The 24632-nt window shown below is 36.3% G+C and overlaps 3 protein-coding genes and 1 pseudogene across 5 annotated transcripts; all 4 read right to left on the reverse strand.

Moving 5' to 3' along the window:
• Positions 1-1774: 1774 nt before the first annotated feature.
• Positions 1775-5509, reverse strand: LOC145566746 (uncharacterized). Its single transcript, XM_081626247.1, has 2 exons — positions 4684-5509; positions 1775-3867 (listed from the first exon to the last, which is right to left on the reverse strand). Exons 1-2 carry the CDS (start codon positions 5507-5509, stop codon positions 1775-1777), a joined length of 2919 nt encoding a protein of 972 aa, XP_081482373.1.
• Positions 5510-8399: 2890 nt separating this feature from the next.
• On the reverse strand, positions 8400-14329 carry LOC145640404 (uncharacterized). Of its 3 annotated transcripts, XM_081691700.1 has the most exons (4): positions 14193-14329; positions 10755-11183; positions 10471-10655; positions 8400-9832 (listed from the first exon to the last, which is right to left on the reverse strand). In XM_081691700.1, the coding sequence occupies exons 1-4, from the start codon at positions 14224-14226 to the stop codon at positions 8537-8539; spliced, it is 1944 nt and encodes a 647-aa protein (XP_081547826.1). In that variant the 5' UTR covers positions 14227-14329; the 3' UTR covers positions 8400-8536. The 3 variants fall into 3 exon arrangements, with proteins under 3 accessions (XP_081547826.1, XP_081547816.1, XP_081547823.1); XM_081691690.1 differs by having other exon boundaries at positions 10471-11183; XM_081691697.1 differs by having other exon boundaries at positions 10471-12709; positions 14193-14316.
• LOC145640420 (pentatricopeptide repeat-containing protein At3g04130, mitochondrial-like) lies at positions 14135-18968 on the reverse strand. Its single transcript, XM_081691707.1, has 3 exons — positions 17311-18968; positions 15723-15774; positions 14135-14918 (listed from the first exon to the last, which is right to left on the reverse strand). The coding sequence occupies exons 1-3, from the start codon at positions 18881-18883 to the stop codon at positions 14909-14911; spliced, it is 1635 nt and encodes a 544-aa protein (XP_081547833.1). The 5' UTR covers positions 18884-18968; the 3' UTR covers positions 14135-14908.
• Positions 18969-21460: 2492 nt separating this feature from the next.
• On the reverse strand, positions 21461-23050 carry LOC145634977 (UDP-glycosyltransferase 89A2 pseudogene; annotated as a pseudogene).
• Between the last annotated feature and the right edge of the window lie 1582 nt (positions 23051-24632).

Below are 24632 nucleotides of genomic sequence, written 5' to 3' on the forward strand. Positions count from 1 at the left end.
GTAAGTATGAATTTGGAAGAAATATTCAAGGCATCCATCTCTTCAACAAATTTATTTAATTCGTATCAGTCAAAATTTATGGTATTTAAAACAACTAATGTGAATTTAGAATTCATGGCTGTAAATAAGTCATACATATTAGAAAAGGCATCAATCAAATTAGGCACATAGATCAGATGATCCATACTCTGATTCATATGTACATCAAAACAAATGGACCACACCAAAAACCTAGGAATGCCTATATAGCTTGTGCAAGAGATCAAAGGCATAGCAAAATAACCTTATTTGTTTGATTATATTCATATATTTTTAGTAATAAAAAAATCTTGTTTGTTTGATATAAATTATAAATAATGAATTATATATACATAAAAGGAAATTGTAAATAACCACCCCTCAAATCACCCAAAATTGATTTTACCACCCCTTTTTTTCTTAATTATAAATAACCACCTCTAAAAGTGAAAAACATTAAAAATCTCCACTTTTAGCCAAATTTTAATTCAACTACGACAAAAAGTGGAGAAAGTACACTAAAGAAGGAAGAAGAACCTTCAAAAATTAGCTTATAAATAGTTGAAAACATGATCGGACCAATGCTAAAAGGTGTTGATTTATAATGTTTTTCACTTTTAGAGGTGGTTATTTAAAATAAAGAAAAAAATAGGTGGTAAAATCAATTTTTGGTGATTTAAGGGGTGGTTATTTACAATTTTTCCGTATTCATAGTCCAACAAATTCAACTAATTTTCAATAAAAATTAAGAAATTGTCCATCTCTTGCGTGGACCTGGTTCACAATAAAATTATTGTGGACCTAAGGTTAATTCACTCGTAACTGACATTATATTCAATATAGTGACCCTTATTTTTAACATAGTAACCTTATTTTTAACATAGTAACATTTTTTAAAAATTTGAGTGACCTTTAATGTATTATGAACTTAAAATACGACATTATGTTAATTAGTAACCTAATTTTAACGTAGTGATCTTTATTATTCATATTGACTATTATATTAAAAATTTCATTAAAAAAAATTAACCTTTTATAGCTTTTATATTGTCACACTAACTTTTATTTCAACATAATAACCTTTTTTTTAACACATAAAAGACGATATTTTACTTAATAATAACGTTTACAACACAAATATCCAAATTAAAAAAGTAAAGCCTCAATCCGAAAACAAAATCTGAGGCTAAATCAGCAGAAGCAAACGAAAACCTATGCCACTGAAAATTAGTGAACGTTTCTTCCAAAATATTAGTGCCCCTCCTTAAAGCATTAAAACACTTAAACTTAAACTTAAACTTATACCAAGTAATTAATTGGAGTACATTTGTGATTTAGCTTGGCAGGGGAATTAGTCATCCACCTGCACTTCCTGAGCTTCCTCTTGTGCAGCAACAATGGCAGCCAACTCAACATTGTAGATGGGTCGAATATTCTCGGGGCAAGCCATGTGAAGACAGTGTCCTACACTCATTTCCAGCCCAATAGCAGCCAACTCATGTGCCACAGCATTATGATTTCTTTGCACATGAATGATTTCAAACACATCAAAGTACTTTATTGTCTTCTCAATATCCTTAACCACGGCAGCAAGCTCGTGATGGAGATTGTTCCCTGCAGAACGAAGAATGACAACAATTGACAAGGCATCCACCTCAAGCTCCACCTCCTTCATTTCAAGCCTCTTCACCATCTCTAGACCTTCCCTGACAGCAAGAATCTCTGCTGCAAAAGCTGAGATCGCATTATATTTGCTCTAGAACCCCATGATCCATGAACCATCATCCCTCCTCACCACTCCCCCACCTGCAGCAACATTGATTCTCACCCAAGCTCCATCTGTGTTAATCTTCACCCATCCTTTTGGAGGTGGATTCCATAGCTTTTTTTGGTTGGAGCTACTTGCAACAGATGTAGCTAAAGCTTTGCCTTGCATAATATGGTTAGTGCATTGGTAATCAATGATAAATCGACTAAACACTACTCTAGAATTATACATCTTCAAATAAAAAATAGTAGTGTTCCTTTGCTTCCAAATATGCCACAAAGCGATTACAAAAGTCATCCTCCAATGACCATCCAAACTGAGATTAAAATTAATCCACTCATACCAATCCATATCATAGAAAAGATGAAAGTTGAATGCAACAGGAAGATGAATTTTGCGAAAAATATCCTTCCACAAAATTGCCGAGGAAATACAGTCCCTAAAAAAATGCATATGAGATTCATTGCTTAAATTACATCTAGCACACAAGGGAGATATGTGAGGAAAGAAAAGAGCTAATTTCTCAGCCACTGGAAGAATTCTATGTACTATATTCCATGCTAGCATCTTATATTTTGAAGGCACAGTAATTTTCCAAAGAGATTTCCAAGCTGAGAAATAAGAGAAAGGAGAGTAAGAGGGAGAGATAAGTGAATGATATGCCGATTTGATGGTAAATTCACCTGTTTTTGAAGCAGTCCAATGAATGAAATCCTCAGTATTTGAGACAATTGAGATAGGAGTGGCTAAAATTTCAGCGATTAAATCATTAGGCAAAAGGTGTGCAATATCTTGCAAATGCCACACACCATTAACAATGATATTACTAACAAACCAATTAGCCATAAGAGGGGGAATGGTTCCTATAACCCGTGAAAAAATAGGACCTCTACCCACCCAATGGTGATACCACAAAGATGTAGTAGCACCATTACCAATTCCAACCCTAAGCCCCGAAGCAAGAAGCATTCTACCCTTAAGAATATCCTTCCATAATTGAGAATGGGAAGCCTTGGGAATACAATCAAACAAAGCAGAATTCTTTAAATATTTCTCATTGAAAATTCTAACCCAAAGCTTTGAAGGATTATTCAAAATAGTCCAACCCAATTTAGCCATAAAACACAAGTTCCACTCCCTAAGCCTTCTTATACCAAGACCACCTGCTGCCAAAGGCATTGTGACATACTTCCAACCTAATCTAGGGCTATAATGAATGTTATCTACCTTGTTCCAAAGAAACTTTCTACAACCTTGTTCTATCCTATCCAAGACTGAAAAGGGAATTAGATTAGTCTGCATGTTATAAACAGGATAGGAACTTAAAACTGATTTAATCAAGGTGCATCTTCCAGCTAGATTTAGGAGCTTAGCCTGCCACCCTTTGATTCGATCCATGGTATTATCTAGGAGTCCCAAATAATGTGAAACCTTAAGCTTATTAGGACTAATCTCAATACCTAGATACTTACCAAAAGAAGTTGTACATCTAAAGCCAAAAAATAAGGCAGTGCTAGATCGAACTACATGATTCATCTTAGGAGGAAAAATGATAGAGGATTTTCCTTGATTCACTCTCAATCCTGACATATCTCCAAAAACATTGATGACTGCTAACATCTCTTTGATGTTTTCTTTTGAAGAATTCCCAAAAAGAAAAACATCATCTACATAAAAAATATGAGATAAGAAAATGGAAGGGGTGATTTTAAGCGGTTTCCACACTCCAACCTTAACTTGATTCTCAATCATAATTGAAAGTCTTTCTAGGCAAAGAACAAAAATGTATGAAGACAAGGGATCACCTTGCCTTATACCTCTAGAAGGACTAAAGGACTCACAAATCTCACCATTCCACAAGACTGCAATACTAGGGGAGCAAATGCAATTAAGAATTAGTTTGATAAGAGAGGGTGGAAACTTAAAAAAGTACAGAGTTTCCTCAATGAACTTCCACTCCAAACTATCATAAGCTTTGGTAAGGTCCAACTTAAGAGGACAAACATTCTTTCCTTTTTTTGCCTTTTTAAAAACGTGAGCTACCTCCTTAACCACTATTATGTTATCTTCAATACCCCTTCCTGGAATAAAACTTGATTGCAAGGGATTAATGATGTTTGAAAAATAAGGTTTAATTCTATTCGAAATCAGTTTGGTTATTAATATATAGCTAGTGTTACACAATCCTATGGGCCTAAATTCAGAAATTTTCGAAGGATTATCAATTTTAGGAATTAAGGCAATATAAGATTGATTCACACTTGAAGGCACTTCACATGAATTAAAACAATCACACACAAATTGATGAATAGAAGCACCCAACTCTGACCAAAAAGCTTGATAAAATCGTGGTTGAACACCATCAGGACCATGACATTTCATTGGATTCATCCTAAATAAGCACTCCTTAACCTCATCTAAACAAGGAATTCTAGACATTTCTATACGATTAGAATCAGTTAAGCAGAAATTAGGGACATGATTATACTGAGATATATACGGCTGCAACTTTGTACAAAAAATATCCCTAAAATATTCTGTTGCTAAGATCTTTAATTGAGCATTATCATTTACCCACACATCATTATTATCCTTAAGCGCTAAGATTTTGCCTTGACTTTTTTTAATTTTGGCTAAAATATGAAAATATTTTGTATTGTGATCCGCATATTTTCTCCAATTAACACCAGCTTTTTGCGCCTAAATTATCCTTTCCTTTCTATGAATATCTTCTAAATCTTTTAATAACGATTTCTCTAAATTTTCAAGGAAAGCAGATTTATTATATCCTAAAAAACGTTGAATACCATCCAATCTAGCAATTATTTTCTTTTTTTCTTTTTTGATGCAACCAAAAATATTATGATTCCAAAATCTAATATTACTAGTAAAATTACCTAAACCCTCTAAAAAATTATTATCAACCGAATTCCAATTGTTGACAAAAAAAGAAGCAAAATTAGGGTGCTCGAGCCACACCTCTTTGCATCTCAAGGGGAAGAGGCCTTTTACAGTAGGATTTGATAAATCAATTAGAAGAGGACAGTGATCGGAATAATTAGTGTGAGTGAGATGATAAACCTTTGTATGTGGAAAAATGTCCAACCAAGAAAGATTCCCAAGAGCCCTGTCAAGCCTTTGTCGAATGCAAGCCCCTTCCTGCCTAGTATTCGTCCAAGTGAACGGCGCTCCATTAAACCCAAGATCCACCATTCCAGCTTTATTAGAAAACTCCTTGAAATCCTTACATTGACTTTGTCTAAACGGCCTACCACCCGATTTTTTGGATTGTTTTGTTACCTCATTAAGATCACCTAAAAGAAGCCAAGGGGTATCTTCGGGTGGGATCGACTCCTTCAATTTTTGCCAATCCAAATGCCTTTCCTTAGGAACACTAGATGCATGCATACCGGTGATGACAACCTCTGGAGTGTCATTACGAAAATGGAAAAGTCCATGAAACAAATTCCCTTTATCAGTAAAAAAGAGAAGATCCACCCCATCCTTCCAAAAAAGCCAAACACCCTCCCTGCTTGCATTTGGTTCGATAGCTTTATAATTATCAAACCCTAGTTGCTTAAAAACTTGAGCAGCACGTAACGAATTTGCTTTTGTTTCTAAGAAAACAAAAATATTTGGGTGATGAGAGTCTACAATATCTTTTGCATGAGTAACAAATTCCTCATTATTCGCCCCTCGAACATTCCAGATTATAATCTTCATATTAAGAGCAGGTACCGAACGAACAAGGGTTGAATAAGATGAGCTAGTTGGAAATGTTTGAACCGGAGTTGGGAGGAAGAAGTTCTTCCAATCCCCCCAATACTCCATTGCTTGCATGGGACCAACATCCTCCAATTTGATCGGTGTTAGCAACACTGGAATCTCCGGGAAACCGTTCGGACGGGGAAAATAACTCACTTGAAGCTGAACCCCGACTACCTCCTCCTTGGTAACGAACATTGCAATACGGCGACACGGTACTTCTATGTTGTGTCCTCGCGTGACGAACACCAAGGGCACGACCTCCATTCTTTTTGGAAGTGGAAGACCCTCGTGCACTAGATTCCTTGGTGGAGTTTGAACCAATGTCTCCTCCCTCCGGCGAAGAGAGTCTAGTAGCTTCAATGCCCCCTCTAGCTCCGTCGGGGGAGATGGGTAACGACGATTCTGCATCGGTGGTGGAATGAAGTGAGACACCCGTGTCTCTGGGAACAAGTTGAGCAACGTCGGATTGCTGTCCGGCTTGCGCTGTCGAGCATAATTCATCAACTCTGGTTCGATCGCACCGAAATTCGGAAGGCCGAGGGTCACCCTCCTCACCGAGGATGATGCTTGAGGTGGTGAATTCCATCGCTGATACCTCATCACCGGCATTATGTTCCTGATCTCCCACGGTTTCAAGATTGGGGTTTGAGAGGTGGGAATTTGTGGATTCTGATTGCTGGAAAGGTTGTTTGAGTTGTTGTTCGACTCCATTTTTGGCAGTTTTTTCATGCAAAACAGTGATAGGGTTTTCTGTGAAAGAGACTTGACCTTGCTCAAGACAAGAAGAAGGAATATGTATAATAGAAGAACAATTAGAAGGCTCAAGATCAGAAGGAAGAGATGTGTCATCAACCACCATTTGTGACACTTGTTCAGCAAATTCTTCTGCATGTTGAAAGTTGGAAGTTGAAGAATCCAAAAGATTTTTTGCTTGCAGAGGAGTAGAAACAGAGCTGGCAATAGGGGCAAGCACGTCATTCGAAGAGGAGTTGGAAGGTTTTTTTGCTGATTCACTAGAAGTTTCATGTACTGATGGTTTTTTAAGCCATTTTGAAATTGGGGGACCACTCCTATTCTCCATTCTAGGAGTCTTAACAGAATTTATTTTCACAGCATTATTATTAGAATTTTGGTTAACATTGGATTTTTTGGGTTTCCTTCTATTGGACACTATGGTCCAAGGTCCATAATCCTTCAAATTGGGTTGGGCCTGCTGAATTGTATTTTGATTTGGTAATTGGGCTGCAGTCAAATGGGCTACTTCAGACTCATCAGCATTGCCCAACTCAGCAGATTTTGAAGATTGACCCAACTCCTTGAAAACATTACCTTCCAAAATTTTATCCAAATTACCCTCATTAGCATTAATAGGTGTCATTTGATTTAAAACAGGGTAAGCTTGCTGTTGCTTTCCCTTGCTGCCACTGCTAATATCAAAACACTTAGAAGAGTCGTGTCCAATTTTTCCACAATTGAAACACAAGGAAGTCAAATTCTCATAGATCACTTGTTGCCACGCGCCACCAACCCACACCCTTGTGACTAAAGGTGTTTGCAAATCCACTTCCACACAAACTCTTGCATACCTCCCTCTAGTTAGCTTATCCGTCGCATAGTCCACTCTAATCGGTTTTGCTACAACACTAGCTATCTCAAACAAGGCAGCCTTATCATAGTACTCAACGGGTAATTCAGGGAATCGAATCCACACCGCCATTTTTTCAAAAGAGGATTGATTAGGACAAAAATTTGGCTTCCATTGAGTGAGCATAAGATAGTGATCAAATATAAACCAAGGACCACCGAAAAGCGCACGCTCATAATCGTCCTGTAATGAAAACCTGAACAAGAAGATGCTTTTGCCTAAATCAATTGTTTCAAGAGTACCCTTGATTTTCCACATTATATTAGCACGCTTAGCCATAAATTCTTGTCTGATATTGATACCCACCGCCTTACCCATAAGAGTTAGATTCCATGGTTGACGGAGCCTGGTTAAAGTTTCCTTACTGAATTGAACCGCCAAGTCACCATCAGGAGCAATATCTTCATGATCCTCCCATTCCTTTGAGGCAATGACAATCTTCCGAGCTTGATCAAACCATTCCGAAGAGGTGGCCACCACCTCCCTGAAACTCTTCATTTCCTTAACAACATTCATAGGATCTATCTTATTACTAGGTGCAGTAGAAGAGGGATCCCCCTCCATTGGAGGGGAATTGGAAAAGTATTAAAAACAGAGCAAGAAAAACAGAGCACTAACTTTCTCTCACTAACTTTTGAAACTCCCCACTCTTTATTCCCAGAAATATTACTCGTCTTCAACGTAATAACCTTTATTTTAATATAGTGACCCTTTTTTTAATTAATAAAACAATCATATTGTCTCTAATGTTAATAGTCTACAATAAATTAATATGAACCATGTCCATTTAAGAATTTGTACCATCTCTTTGGTAAATATATATTCCATCCATTTCATCAGCTTTATCCAATCTTTTAGATGTATGATAGAATTGAGAAGATGGATACCCCATATTAATTTTATTGGATTTCACCAAAAAAAAAAAAAAATATTAATTTTATTGAAGCAATGAAGTTCTCCGCATACATATATTACAGGCAGGGTGTTGAGTATACTTTTTTTTTTCTTTTTTTTTTTTAATAATGATTTTTACTACGAATTGGCAAACGTGACAAAACATGTCAAAAAAGAATTTTAGTTAACTATGAATTGACAAACTTGATAAAACATGTCCAGTTAAAAAAGGAAAAAAGAAGTGAAAGTAATCAAAGTATTATGATGAACTAACGATTAATTAACCACAATTTCAAGGAAATTGGATCAAGGGAAAGGTAAAGGTTTCCAAATTTAACTTCATCCTTTTTAACTCTATTAAAATTTTACAGGAAAAGTGTAAAGTAGGAAGAATTTCCCAACCTAAAATCATGACATCACTTAACCCTAATGTAGCTCAGAAGTCAGAAGACAAGCCTTCTGCAACTGCTGTTTGTTCTTTTGACTGTAAGTGAATCTTCCACAGCCAACCCTTGAGCCCCAAAGCAGAAGTACTGATTCATCAAACTCTTGTTGAAAGAGCTTACCCTTCTATGCTTCTCACCCATTAATGGCTTTCCACCACTTAAAGGCCCGCTAAAAAATGAGGATCTTTCAGGACTTTTTCTGTCATAGTCGCCTCTCAGCTTATCTACTGCAGTAGGGGAGGATGTCAATGATTCAGTGATTGAGCTTGAAGGAGAATATCGAGCCAACGATAAACAAGATCTGGGCGGTGTTGCTTGCACCACTCCTTGCATTAGGCTTGCTGTGAATTTCTCCCGGGCAGAAGGGCTTGGAGCTGCCCTTGAGAATTTTTTCCTGAGTGGAGTTATACTTTCATCTACATTTCTGCACACCTTAAACATTCCAACATCATTGTGCTCCTCCACCTTAGTACTTGCTAATTTGTGGTGTAGGTTGGGTGATTCAATTTGTGTAATCGAGCACATGGCAGTTTTTTCGGGTCTTCGAAGAAACTTTAGCCATCTTGAAGCTTTCTTGTTGCTCTCTAAGCCAAAATGGCTTGTTACTTCGCTAGAGCAAGAGCTGAACCTACTACTAGGCGGTTCACAACTAACCTCAGAGTCATTCCCATCTCCTGCATATGGGAATAACTCGGCATCTGGTAATCTGAAAGAAGTCCCAGGACTAGTTCCAATGCCCTGAATTCTCAACTGTCTAGCCAGAGCACTTCTTGTAGAATAATCTTGACAATCAGAAATCCCTCCAGCTGATGTAAATTGCTTGATTAGAATATTAGCTGATGCTGTATTAGGGCATTGCTTGAGGAGATCCAGAGGGGTTAATTCATCAATATCACGAATATTCAAATCGATTGAAGGTACCCTCATTAGGAGCTCCACAACACTGCACTGAATGTTCTCAGCAACAGCTACATGCATTGCAGTTCTACCTTCTTTGTTTCTAATATTGATGATGTCTTCCAAGCTGACAATTTCTCCACTTGCTAGGCATTTGATGAGCTGAAGCTGCTGGTCGATTCGATGGAAACCAGGGGACCGGAACCCAGCCACTGCCATGTGTAGAAATGTGTTACCATCATTGTTTCTTGATGTGGTTAATGATGGTGCCTCTAGGACTAAAACCTCCACTACAGCAGTGTATCCTCTGTATGCAGCAGTATGTAATGCAGTATTCCCTTGATTATCAGTGGAGCTAATGATACTACTATATGTTGCTATTAAATCCTTAACCACCTGCATCCCAGAACAATAGGTTAGCGAGATAATTAACCACAAGCAATGCAGCAATTATTAAGTGTAAAAAAATACTTTATACTCTGTATTTGTTTTTGATGTGGAGAGAAAATTGTACAAGGAAAGCTCCATGGATTTTGTTTTTTTATAACCACAGTATAGTACTTTCTCTAACTCACTATTTTCCACGTTTTCCTTAATTGAATTTCTCAAATCATTTGCACACTCGCCTTTTCAAGTAAACTCTTGTACTTTTCTCTCTAAGGTCCCCCCCCCCCCCCCAACACACTCCCCTCTCTCTGTTTATCCACAATTCTTAATCTTCATGCCATGGATAAGATACAATATGATGTGAGACTTCATAAAAAGGCTCTAAGAGGATTTTCGAAAAAACCGTTCTACTAAAAAAGGTTAGACAAAGGTAAGATTATACAAGACAACATGAGAGATCTATACTAGGCGGTGGTTGTAAATGGGAATGCAGTAAACAAAAGGCAACATGTAATTTATTAGATCTATGACAAAATTCTTGACATATTAAAGAACCAAAGATAAGCCAATAAATCTAAATCTAGTAAAACATAGAATAATCATGATCAATCAGACTAATTATTTAGAATTAAACAAAAAGTTCTCACCTCAAGTTGGCCTCTTCCAGAAGCAGAATGCAAAATGGTGGATCCTTGACCATCTCTATAACCCGAAACATCAGAACAATCCAACAAAAGTTCCTTAAGAATCTCTAAGTTCCCTCCTCTAGCAGCAGCATGAACTGCCCTATTCATCATCTCCCCTACAAAATCCTCTCCTAATTCGCCACTACCTTTATTCACATTCATAGCAGATTCAAGCAAGAGCCTAAAAACCTCGGAATTCTTGCTCCGAGCAGCAGCGTAAAGAATATCAGTGACACCATACTCACCTTCTCCAACAACAAGAAGCGGATCTCTCTTAAGCAAGTCCTTAAGAAACTCCATATCTCCTGCTGACGCTGCGGTGTAGAGGAGCCATCCACCATAGCCAGCCCTCATCAGAGAGTTACGCTGCAGCCCTTCACCATGACTGGGTTCACAGTCCATGAGGAGAGCCCGGGCCACACGAGCCCTACAATGGGCAACCTCATCATGTGGGCTGGCTTCTGCTTCGAGGCTGTCCTCCCAGACAGTCTCAAGGCGGCGTGTTCGGCGGAGGGAGGTTAGCTTGATGAGAAGGTTAGGGTCAATGCGGAGGAGTTCTTTAACTAAGTCACAAAGGCCATTGGCTGCTGCCCAATCTATGGGGGTTGCATACCACCATTGGTCTCCTGTGCTCTCCCAACTAAGAGGGAAGTATGGGGTGGACATTTTTTTATCTACCAAGAAAGAGCTAAAATTCAGAGACAAAACACCAACAAGAAATGGAGGGAGTTACAACTTAAATAAGGATAGTATAAAACGAGAAAAACAGGTACATTGTAATTACATTGTACAGGCATTTTCTTGCAGAAACTTTATTCCAAAAACAGAATAAGGATAGTATTAAAGATTCTCTAATGCCTGTAAATAGTACATAAAGGGTCCAACTATGAAAATGACAGTAAACTGTGAGAGTAAAAGAAAATGAAATTTAGTTGGTCCCACTAATATGACTCTCTCTATTAGATCACGAGGAAAAAATTGTAAAGGGGCCAAGGGTAGTTGTGTCATTTATCAACATTATTTATTTTTAAAGTGAAAAGTGGCATGAGAAATACTGGGATACTATTCCAAAGAAGTACTATAATTTAAACATTACCTGTACATTCAGAGAATAGCAGAACTGAAATCTCATTTACAAAGGTTTCTGGCTTCATCTTGTTTATTAAAAAGGGAGGGGGCAAGAGGCAGATCTTAAATTTCTCCCTTTATCATCAGACATTTTCCTTTCATTAAAAATTGATTATGGAGTACTAATCTGTTTAAGGATAAGACTAACAAAAATTTACCATTTCCCATTTCAAATTTGAGATATCCCAAAAAAGTATTATACTAGTATACAAAATTACAAACATTCGAATAAATTTAGTCTGATAAAATTCTCCAGCTTCATTTTCTCCTTAGTGAAATTCCGCATAGCACAAAATCACATACAAACATTTTTAGGCGAAGAAGTTTAACATATCAAATAGTAGGCAATTCAATCTACCACCAGTAAAAATAAGTAAAATAAATAATAATAAAAATAAATAAAAAGTAAGTGAAATACATGTCAAGGGTCAACAAATGCGGCAGATCCACACTAATTGCAATATGATATAAATCTGATGATAAATTAATAATACTACTTGTATTATAAATCTAGCGGAAACTGTTAAAACTTTTATCTGACATAACGAGAATCTAATATGGAAGAGCAATTATTTTGGTAGGAAAAAGTAATAATTAAAGGATTTTAATTATCATTATGCTCATCCAATAAAAGACCCCATCTTGGATCAACTACGTTGGGCCCACACTGCACATGGCAGCTTGGCAGAAGAGTGAGAAAATGAAGTTTCATGGAACTAAGCTAATTTCAACAATCCCTTTGTCTCTACCTTAGTGTCCTATCATTTGGTAGATTATGAAGTGCCCTTAAATCAGATCAAGAGAATTGATTCTTCATCTTTTTCTTTTTCTTTGTTTGATTACCTTACCAAACAAGCCTCATGTCATGTGACAAAACAAGCCCTGAACAATATGAAAAAAAAAAATGCAGGTATCCTATGCAAAAAAAAACCACAACATTAAACAAAAGAGATCTGAGTATGACAACACTTGCTTTAAGTTCCATCCAAGTAATAGATTCGGTTGCATCACCGCGATTTAAAGAATCTTGGGCTTACAACATTGATCGCGATTGCATCCGAGATATAAAACCCTGGTTTAGTCATGCCAAAGTTTAGGCAGGTCAAAATAAATGTAACTGTATATTTGTAACTAAAAGCACTTTGGGAAGAAAAAGGAAATAATAGAAAATCAGAAGTCTGACAATAAGCCACCGACTAAAATCAAAATTTTCAGGCCACACCTAGAAATTTAATGGAAAAAATGTAGTACTAGAAAAGAAGAATGACAGATGTCCAGATACTCCACACCACAAATCCTTTGACTCTGCCGAAAATTTAGTCATTTGGCCTACATATATTTTTTAGAAGAAAAACGAGAAAGATCAGAAGCTGAATGTGTTAAGAATAGAAACAAGATAATAATCCTGCATTGAGTATGAAGAGCTGTTTAAATCTACTAAATCTACTTCGCAAAATTATTTATCATAACCAATATCATATCATGATATGAGATGAGGATGATGATAATTAGTAGCAAACACTTAGGAATTAACAACCGATGTTATAAATCAAACTAATATTTTTTTTTTAGGATGCCCACCCGGTTTACCAGAGCTTAGCTCCGACTACATCCGGTTTCGACTCGGGTAGCAAACCTGGCTTATGGTGGGTGAGTCTCCTAACAAGAGTTTATGCATACGGCGAGACTCAAACCCGAGATCTCCCTTAAGCGACATCAAGTAAGTTGCTTACCACTTGAGCCAACTCTTGTTGGTAAATCAAACTAATACTGTATATAGACTTGTGATCTTGAGAGTTGAAAGAATCACTGGATTGACAAAACTAAAGACTGATACAAGAAACGATAATAGTTTGAGGGATTGGATGATATTGGCTTCATTGATAAGAACAGACAACAAAGTTTAAGCATTGAAGTATTGTTGAATGGATTATCCAGAGCCTAACAAATGGAAGAAAAGCAGAATACTTACTGTTGGGGGGAGTGGCAATTGCTAGAGCATATGTCTTTTAGTGCCAAACTTATCTATCAATTAGATAAGAGAAAAACTGAAAAAGACATGCAATGCCTAAAAATTTTGGTGTTTAAGTTCCAATCAAAATATCATCCAAAAGGCCCTGCATACATCATTTGGGTGTACACTACACAGAAATTAAAATCGCAACATTTTGCTACAAATTAAGGCCACAATTCACGAATAAGAAAATATAGAAGGGGCAATTATTATTATTATTTTTTAAAATCATAAATCTAATTAGTATATTAGGAAGAAGTGTTCAAGTACTCTCACATCAGCTAATTTTTTTTATCTCAACCATCAAATAAAGCAGACAAATCTAATAAGCTATGAGTTTAATTCTTAATTAGGTGGAAAACATAATTTTTGGAGAAGAAATCGTGTCATGAAACAGAGAAAGATGTTAAATATCTTAAAGGCAACAATTATGCTACACTTAAAGAGGTTCATCTATGATTATCTACTATGAACTGGAAGACATATCATTAAAAACAACATGCATTCAAATCAAAAAGTTAGAATGAATTTTCAAGAATACCTTTTGCAGTAATTTCAAGGCATGTCTGCTGCATGACTATTCTTGCAGTCAGCTTAACACTGTCATTGGAATCATTCGAATTCTCCTCTCTTAAATTTAGCGTGTTTTAATAGCTGTAACAAAAAAATTAGGATACACAAATAACAAAGAAGATTGTCTGTGTCTCTCAAGAGCAAGCAGTTCAGCTTCCCTGAACCCTTTATTTCTTTCAGACAACATGTATTGTTTCGGAAGTAGAGATTATACGCAACTTCTACATTCCATTCTACTGCATCAGCTCTGCACGTTTGCGCTCATTTCATCAATAGGGAGTTGGAGTCCTGGAAGTCCAAAACATAACAATATAAAGCTTTGACAACATTTTCCTGTGAATAAAAACAGACTTATTCCTAAATTCTATAGTTGGTACTTTGTATAAATATTCATGGAAGAATTACTACTAGAAACATACATAAATTTGAGGAAGTGAAGCTCAGGTCAGACATCAGAAATCAGTGACATAAGGCACCAGGCACATACAGTGATGCAATCTACTACGTGGCTCTTAATGTAGTTAGCAATACACAGGGGAATCTTATAAGGGATTGTTGGCATCGATTGTATCATCTCCATCACCAAGACTGACAAAGGGCTATTACAGCCTTGTACTACATGGTGGGCATCAGTGTCCAGGGACTCCTGGCAGCTGTTATTTTTAAATAGATACATTGCTTCCTCTAGAACCTGCTGAGTAATGAAAAGAATATTAAACAGCATCCAACTTTAGAAATTTTGCGCGGAATTCAAGATTGCAGCACTTGAGATCATTAACAAAAATTACAAGCTAAAATATGGCAAAATGTACTTCCTTAAAGACAGCCTATATACGATATAAATACACTAAGTCACTAACTAGGGCAAAACGTATTCCTCACAGGCCTTAGGTGAGTTTTATCGAGAATTCAGGTACAGTGCCATCCATCAGTTCATGATTTGAGTGTTGAGTGAAGACTAAAGACCCCATGTGACCTAAGAAGTTGCTTAGAGAACTAGGAAACTTTGCCCACATTCTTTTCTGAATTTCAAGTTTTCTCCATATCACGTACAAGGTCTCATGGACAAGACAATCAATCATGGGACATCATTACATAATATTCAGGGACATTGGATAATGAACAGAGTCTGAAACCTGCACATTCTAGTCTCTACCAACATGGCCTACAAACAGTTTCATTGGAAATTTTTACTTCCATTCAGAAACAGTCAAGAACCCACACAAGTATACATGAAAGGATTAATACACCGTATAAATTTTGAAGGCTGTGATTCTCAAGTAGGATACAGAAGCAACAACATACAGCATGCGATCTACTAACAGGAGAATATCACGGAGAACTATATAGTATCACCAAGCCAGAAAGCAAATCCCACTACAATTTCCCCAAGAACTGAAACCAATATTATCTTGACAGCCTTAAATTGAAAATATTCTTGCTTTCTGAAACTAAACTTCACCACAAATCACCTAATCATAGGAATCTGAATACTTACACATATAATAGAAGAAAGCAGCACTTCGGAAACAAGAAAGAAACTGTACTACCTGAAACAGAGCAAGAGTTCCATGATAAAACATAGCATTTAGAGTTTTAGACATTGAAACCAACTAGACATGTGTCCTGAGAATCCATCTGACAAGCAAAAGTGCTGGACTAATGAACTTCCTCATGGGCAATTGACTAATTGATTTAGGATATACTGTTACCCAATATCTATGGTCTATTTGACATTGAAAGACCAAAGGAGGCTTCCATATAGCAATAGCCAAGTCCAAGACTCCAAAATAGTCACATAATTATAGCCTTTTGCATGGGTTTTCACCAGATGATTTCTTATCAGTTGTCATCAGTAGTTTAAGCAATCCAAGGAGGCTGTTTCAGATTCTAGGAGACATCCTTCCACTACTGTCAAAATATTTCAACATCTTCTAAATTACATATTGCAATTATAGAATTTGTTAAAGATAATCAACATTCACTCAGAGTCTCTTCTTTTACTTGTGCCTTGGTGCTATTAGAAGATTGATAAAAACTTCTGTAATGTGCAATCCAAGTTTCATACAATGTTTCTTAGAATTGCCATCAAGCAATGCTTCAAATTAGGAATTAAAAGGAGCCCCTTTAGTATGGTGTGACTTTGGGGATTGAGCAGCTTGGTACTTTGGGAGACTTTCCTCTAGTACTTGGCCCTTAATGGTTTTTGGTAACTTCTCCAAGATTTAGTCAAAAATTTCCCTAAGTCTATGGGCTAGTGGGCTACGACCTAAGTCAAAGATATCTAAGAGTAAGACCCATTATATTATTTGAGTGCAACAATCTTAGGTCTGAAGTTATATGGTTTTGATGGCCTTTTCTAAAATTTCATTTCAGATTAATCAAACACTCTTAGTCATAGGCATGAGGTAAAATATTCACGATATTTCTGAATTTGGGTACAATGTGTGAATAACTTACTCTATTATTCTTCTAAATTACCATAAGAGTATTTGTAATCTCAATTTAGGTCAAGTTTTCATCTATCATCCTAAATTTTGGAATAATTAGAAACCAAGAATGGAACCCTAGGAAGTGGGAGACAGATACATCCCTCCGAATCAAATTTACAACTAGAGCAGGATTTCAGGGGCATATATTTTGGGTTGCACCATATGGCCATTGCAGCCATTAGTGGATCTGAAGAGGATCCCCTGGTGCTTCATTAAGATCTTTTGTGGCTTCCTAGATGATTTTACATGCATGGGTTGTGAGCTTGTAGCCAACAAAATTGAATTCACCTTGCCAACTATGCATAATAACTCGTACTAAAATTGACAGCATCCATATCATAGGGAGCACACATCATAATATATTGATGTCTAAAACCAATTCTCTATCAGTCTATCCCAAAAAGACCAATCTGTCACCTCGATTTTCTCATAAAACGCCTCACATAAAAATATAGGTTGAATATAAAAAGTCTAGTAATTTACACAGGAAATTGTACTCGTCACAAACTCGAAGATATATAAAGGACATCTGTAAACAGTGAACCAAAAAAAAGTGTTAACAAGATATATGTTGCCATTAGTGATGATTCTGACCTGGAAAACTCTGCCTAAAAGAAGCTTTGAATTTATCAAAATGAAGCTCAACTCTTTCAGCAGCATCACACATGTTCTTTTGTCTAACTTCATCTAGAAGCCGACGAAATGTTTGATGCCTTGGTACCAGCTCCTTACAAATCATCTCCTCGAATAATTGGAAAGCCCAATCACATCTGTCCACTCTACAAAGACCATGAATCAAAAGTGAATATATTGAATCATCAAGACTAAGTTGATGCTTGACAGTCATATCATCCAGTAGTCTGCTCAAGCAATTATCTGGCATCCTCAATCTGAAGCACGATTTAAGCAATGGATAGAATGTCTGAAGGTCCGGCTTACAAAGTGCTGCCTTTTCCATGTCTTCCAAAACATTGAAAGCCATCTCTTCTTGGCCATGCCGACAAAACATGCCAATTAATGTATTGTAGGTACACGTGTTAGGATGAACACCATTCATTGGCATCTCTACTTTAAAGATATCAAAGGCTTCCGTTATGCGTTGAGTTTTCCCAAGGGTATGAATTAATGCATTATAAAATTGAATGTCAAATTCACATCCAGCTGATTTTGCTTGGTTAGCTATTTGTAGAGCATCTTCAACTTTATCAGCCTTTGACAACAAAGACATCATAGTTGTGTAAGTAACAACACTAGGTTGGCAGCCCTCAGATTCCATCATCTCAAGTAACTCATACGCCTTATTCCAATTAGAAAGTCGGCAGTATGACTGAATTATAACTGTATAGCTTATAACACAAGGAGTGAAACCATGGCCTTTCATCTCTTGAAGCGTCCAGTAGGCTTCTTCAACCCGCTTAATTTTGCACCAACCATGTATGAATATATTAAAGGTGTGCACCGTAGGAGGAATATGAGATTTAAGGTCCAAAAAGATGCCACGAGCCATCTGTACTTGACTCTCTTTGCAAAGAGTATCAAGCAACAAATTCATGGACTCGGCATTCTTCTCCAAACCATAAGTAGGCAACTCATCAAATGTCCTCACAGCATCGTTCCATCTACGAGCACCAGCAAACCTCCTCATTATTTTAGACATAGTTCTAAGAGTGACCAATTTCCTCTCAAGCATTTCACCCTTCAACTCACTCATCTTATCAAACTGCCTCGCCTTTCCTAGTATGTCTACCATTAAATCATATGCTCCAGGCAAATGCTCAAAACAAGACCGCGAATCAGCCCACCTAAAAACGGCATAGGCCGATTTCCAATCGTCTCTAAACCGATGAAGCAACATATCAACAAGGGCATGGCTAACACTAATTCCCTCACAAATTTGATCATTTAACAATGAACTCAAAATCTCCTCCTCACTACTACCAACACTAACCTTGTTTACAACTAATTGAATCTGCTTAGATAAACCTTCAGCTAGATTATCAAATTCCCCAGTTGATGTCGAAAATTTTGCATAATCATAACCCTTAACATAACTATCATTCTGCAAAAGCAAAGGTACTAATGCAATAACATGTTTTGAAACTCTTTCATTCAAACAATATCTAACTAGGGTTTTCAACAACAAATTCTGCATTCTAATTAGAGGCATATTCAAGCAAATTTGAATTCGAATGAATTAAGCAATCAAAGAAATTGAGGAAACCCAGAAATTGGCTTACCTAAGTACGAAAGAAAGAACGAACTAGGGAATCTGGGTTGTTGAATTCTGGAAAAATTTAATCCTCAAATTGAATTGTACTTTGTAAAACTTTGGTTGTATGTGTACTTCTTTGTGATTGTTGAGGGACTAGAAAGTAGAAAACGAAGATGCAGAGAGAGACTGAAAATTAGGGGAAGCAATTAGTACTTCGTGGAGGCGGAAAATTAGGGGAAGCAATTAGTACTTCGTGGAGGCGGCGGATGTACCATGCGCATGATGCATCCGTTAAAAATAAAAAATCGGAAAGAACATTCTATAGATATGTAAAGAACATTAAAGAACCTAATAATTTGTGTCAAAAAAACAACCTAATAATACTATCTTATAAAGAACCTCGTCTTCAACCTTTGTCACATTATTCTCAAATTCAACATCTATATCCAGATTCATCAAATTTTAAAAAGGAAAATAAACAATGAATTTTATGATTACAAAATATTCTAATTCATATCTAAAGTAACACAATTAAAGAAAAATGGATACAAAATTTCATTCAAAATTACCTTCGATCTTTGACTAACAAATTCACATATTCACCTTCAATTCATTAAAAATCACTCCATTAACAAAACAGTGATTAAAAGCACCACGAAACTCGATCTAAATGCTCGGCCATCGTCTTCTATTAGAAAATTTTCTTTTTCTCTATAAATTTTCTATTGCTCTCTCTTAAATTTTTATTCCTCTCTCTAAAAAAATCAAACTAGTGAAATTAAATATGAAGAAATATACAAATTTCTAAATTGAGATTGGGAAATAATTACCAAAACTCTTCAATTATGGAACAAATAATTCATTTAAAGATTGAAAAGCTAGATGTTCTTTAAAAAAATACTATTATGTTCTTTTCTTTTCTTTTTTTTTTTTTTTTTGGTGAAAAAAATAATATTCATTACCTTATATTATCATGTTCTTTATTAATATTAAGATGTTCTTTAAGTATATACAAAGAACATAAAGCTTGATGTTTTTTTAACAAAATAGTTATATGTTCTTTACAAAACAACTATATATTCATTACAAAACAACCATATGTGTTGTTCTTTGAAAAACAACTATAAGTTCTTTACTGAATAACTATATGTTCATTCCGCCTTTTTTAAGGAAAATCGGATGCACGGAATATGGTTCATCCGCCTCCATGATAAAAAATTTAGCTTTTCATCGCTAATTATCTTTCATTCCATGATGAAAAAATTATGAAAACTACATATATATAAAATACACATTATAACGAATCTAACAAGACCCCACTTGATATATTTTTTCCTTATAGATTATCGTACACTTAAGGTCAAAGTTTGGTCAAATCAAACAATCAGATCAGATCAGATTAGACCAGATCTGACCACACTATATCAGATAAATTCAGCTAAGCAAAAATAAGGTGAACCAAACGAGGCCTAAGTAAACCTAATTTGATTTTGTGGTGTTGAATTTTAAATTTTCAATTATCTTGGATCAGTGAATGAAAATTGATTTGTAAAGGATGTACTACCTCCGTTACATATTATTTGCAACGATTTACATAAAATAATCGTTGCAAATAATATATAACGGAGGTAGTAGTTGGTGTCGGAGAAGTGGTGGTGGTGCAATGGCAAGAACGATTAACAAGGGAGAAAATTGGGTATGTGTCGATGGAAAAGCTAAGAGGGAGATGAGGATGAAGAGGAGAGTTAGGGCCTATTCTCTTCAGCTTAATTTCAGTTCAGTTTAGCTCATAATTTCCTTTTCTCATAAAATATTCATTTCAACTCTATTCAGTTCAGTTAAGTTTAGCTCAGCTCCAATCAATTCAGTTCACCAGTAAATCAGAATAGACCTGTTTTGGGTGTTTTTGGTCCCTCGGGAGAGTTACGTCACCAAGACTGGTCCATCGCTGTCTGTATCTGCAAAACACGGAGACTCCGATGGTAGGAGCTCCGCCTTCGACAATCAAGTTAGTATTAGTCGTAGAAGATGAAAAGATGCGGAAAAGGTAAAATGGAGATCTTCTCGGATTTCGAGATTAGGTGTTTTCTTTGATGTGCGAGAACGTAGTGTTATTGTAATAATTATCGCGTCCCCTAAATAGGGGAATCTCCCTATTTATAGGGTCATTGGTGAGTGTGCCCTTGAGTAGGTCACTCTAACCTAATCCTGATGGGCTGCGCCGCATTTCGACTTTCTTGAGATTTGGGCCCTGAAGCCGTCTTTTCTCCCGAGCTCTAGGAGTGCCACGTGTCAAATAGGGATAGGTCCACTTTGGCCTTATCATGGGCTGACACATGTCGTCTACTGGCCGGACCACGTGGCATGGGTAATTTTTACCCAAAACAAGACCATTAGTTATTTAACGAATATTTTTAACTAGAAACTTTCATTAATGTTATTTATGTAAAAGTAAAATAATATATTAAGGCAATGATAATTTGAAAATAAATAAATAAATAGCTCCCATTATTGATATTTAAATGTAAAAATACAAAACTATTATATATTTTTAGATAAGTAAAATTGTTTTCCTGTTTTGGGATGGACATACAAAGAAACTTCACACACACATTACAAATTCTTATTAAAAAAATGATATGAATAGTTTCATAGATTTAAGTTTTTAATGCAATATTTTGGCTCAACTCTTTCACAAACTTAATCACATTAGATGATGAGCTACCACCAAGTTTCACTGCCTCTAATGCCTTTTGTCTTATCACCTTAGCATTCTCCTTCTGTGGTACATTCTCATTGATCAACTCTCTAATGACCCGAGCCAACTCATCCGACTCGGGCACTGTGTGTTCTCCTTCACATAGATGAACAGCCAACCCTGCGTACTCCACAAACTGCTTTGCATTGTGGAACTGATCAGCTGCCATTGGCCAAGCTAAAACCATAACTCCTGCTATTATACTCTCTAGTAACGAGTTCCATCCACAATGACTCATGAACACACCCACTGCTTTGTGGTTCAGTATCTCAACTTGTGGTGCCCACCCTTTAATCACTAAACCTTGATTCGAGACTCGCTCCTCGAACCCATCTGGTACCAATTGGCTACCCTCTGCCTTCATCACCCACACGAAACGTGTCTTGCTTCGTTCCAACCCTAATGCAAGAGCTTCTATTTGGGGAACTGTTAGTAACTTTTGACTCCCAAAACAGACATACAAAACACTCTCATCCGGGCATCCATCAAGCCACTTGAGCACACCATAACCAGCATCAGAATCCGGGTTAACCCTCTTAGGTCCACTTACTGACCTTAATGGACCTACACTAAACACCCGATCATGACCCAAATCTTTTTTCACTTGATCTATATACTCCCCTTCTAAGGCATAGAAAGAATTGAAAACATAACACCAACTTTTAGGATTTGTAAGAAAACACTCTTTGACAATCCTCCAATCAGAGTCATTCTCCTTATAGTTTTTGAATAAAGAAGGTTGTTGCTCCTTGTGCAAGGAAGGAGATCTAGGAATGTCTTGCATTTGTATAATGTCTAAATTACGAAATTTTTCCATGTTTGTCATTAGACGTTGAATAAAACAAGTAAAGAATGCTCCCGAGGTGAAGAAAGTAATTGTTGGTATGTCGAGTTTTTCTGCCCAATGTTGGGTGTACCCGAAGAAAAAGTCATAGATTATTGCATGAGGAGGAGAAGGATGAAATTTAAACCATTGTAAAATCTCTCCTTCTAGTTTGCTGAAAGTTGCAATAATAGGAGCAACTCCGACATGTCCTATATCTTTTACATTTTCAACACCTAAAGGGAGTTTGGTGTGAGTAGGGAGAGGTAAGACTAATGTATGAATTGAATTTGGGTGAGTTGAACGAAGTGGGATTATGATAGGTAGGTTTTTAGGAGTGACTAAAATGGTGATATTTAGCCCTTTGAGTGCTAGTTGGTGAATGAAGTCGAGGAAAGGAAGCATGTGGCCTTGTGCTGGGAATGGAAAGGCTAGTACGTGAATGTTGTTCATGGCGGGGGTGGTGGTGGTGGTGGTGGCAACGATGGGGAAAGAGGAAGCCGACATGGCTTTTGGTTGTGGTGTGGTTGTGTATGGATAGAAATGGGTGGCACATAGATGGTAGATGGGGTGACTAAAACCAATGAATGTATATTTTTACTTATAGTGCAAATGACGTCCTTTATAAATTGTCACACCAATCTTAGCTTGTTGTGCTTAAATAATTATTGATTTCTTGTACGTTTGTATTACACTAAATTACCTACGATATTTAATTTAGTGTCCCTATATTTAATATACTAGCTTCCTTATTTTGACAATCTAGGTGTTTAAATTCATTGCCTTTTAAACGATTACATTGTTTGACTTTTTATGATTTTTAACTCATGTATTAAAACATTAATATTTATATGTCTAATTTTGTATGCTTTAACAATATCAAAATTGTTTTATAAGTATACATAATATAGAAGCAAATTAACTATATTTCATATGACTTTTTTTTAGAGATTATTGTACAATGAGTTGTTATGGAGTTTGTTATGAGTAATAAAGGGTCAAGATCCACACTCTGTTAAATGTAATTAATTAAAATCTATATTCATCAATTAATTTAACTACTTCAATTCTGTTAAATGGTTAACTAGGAATGGAAGAGTGTTTAAGAATGAAGGAGGTTATTTGGCAGACAATTTCCGGAACTATGACTCTACAATGAGTAATCTTGTGATTTTCCTAAGCCAGAGGTGAGAGGTGTTAGTACCATGTGCGAGGGGGGTTGTCATGATGCATGATGCACCACCGGGTTTTACAAGGCTCAACCTTGGTAAAAAGGACGGATCTCCCTAGTGCTCCTTTAGACAGGGGTGTAAAGGTGGTTATTATGGTGGATGGCGCGCGCTCTTGGAAAAAAGAGTCGGGAAATGAAGGTTTTGGATGGGCTTACTCTTTGGATGCTATATACTTGTTGTGGGCGCGCGTCCCCTTAATTTGGTAAAACTGAACTGATTGGAGCCGAGCTGAACTGAACTTAGCTTAAGCTGAACATTACAGACTCTAAGTGTCTGTGTAGACGATAGAGGTAAATATACATTTGTTTCACATACATGCAAGAATTGGATTTTTTAATTATTTAAAAAAAAAACACCCAATTTAGAGAAATAAATATAGCCACAAAGGCGGGTGATGAAAATCAATCCCAAATTATCTTGAAATCGAGATGGAAGCTCTAACCACTTGAGTTATCCATCACTCTCAATTTATTAGTATAGGTAGCCTAACAGTAAACAATAAATGAATTATACACTAGTGTTTAGCCCGAGCGATGTCTCGGCTCATATGTTATATCTTGTTGTATTATAGTTTTCATGTATTATACTTATAAAGATGAATAGTCTTTCGTCCCTAGGAGGTATGAGATAATAGCTACGTTGAATACTTATTGAATTTATTTTTTGAGTATCTTATTTTTTTTACAAAAAATTGAACCTTATGCTTTTCAATTATATACTTTTTTTTTTTTTTTTTTTTTTTACATATTGATAACGTGGTTGGTAATTGGCTTAGACGGTTAAGTACTCATCCTTGTTACAAGAGTTTGGGTGTTCAAATATCTAATTTTATCCAGGGCTAAAAGTTTAGCTTTACATATTAGTTTTTATTTTTTTTTTTATTTTTTTTTA

This window comes from Chenopodium album, chromosome 1, assembly GCF_948465745.1.
Source record: "Chenopodium album chromosome 1, dcCheAlbu1.1, whole genome shotgun sequence".
Classification (NCBI taxonomy): Eukaryota; Viridiplantae; Streptophyta; class Magnoliopsida; order Caryophyllales; family Amaranthaceae; genus Chenopodium; species Chenopodium album.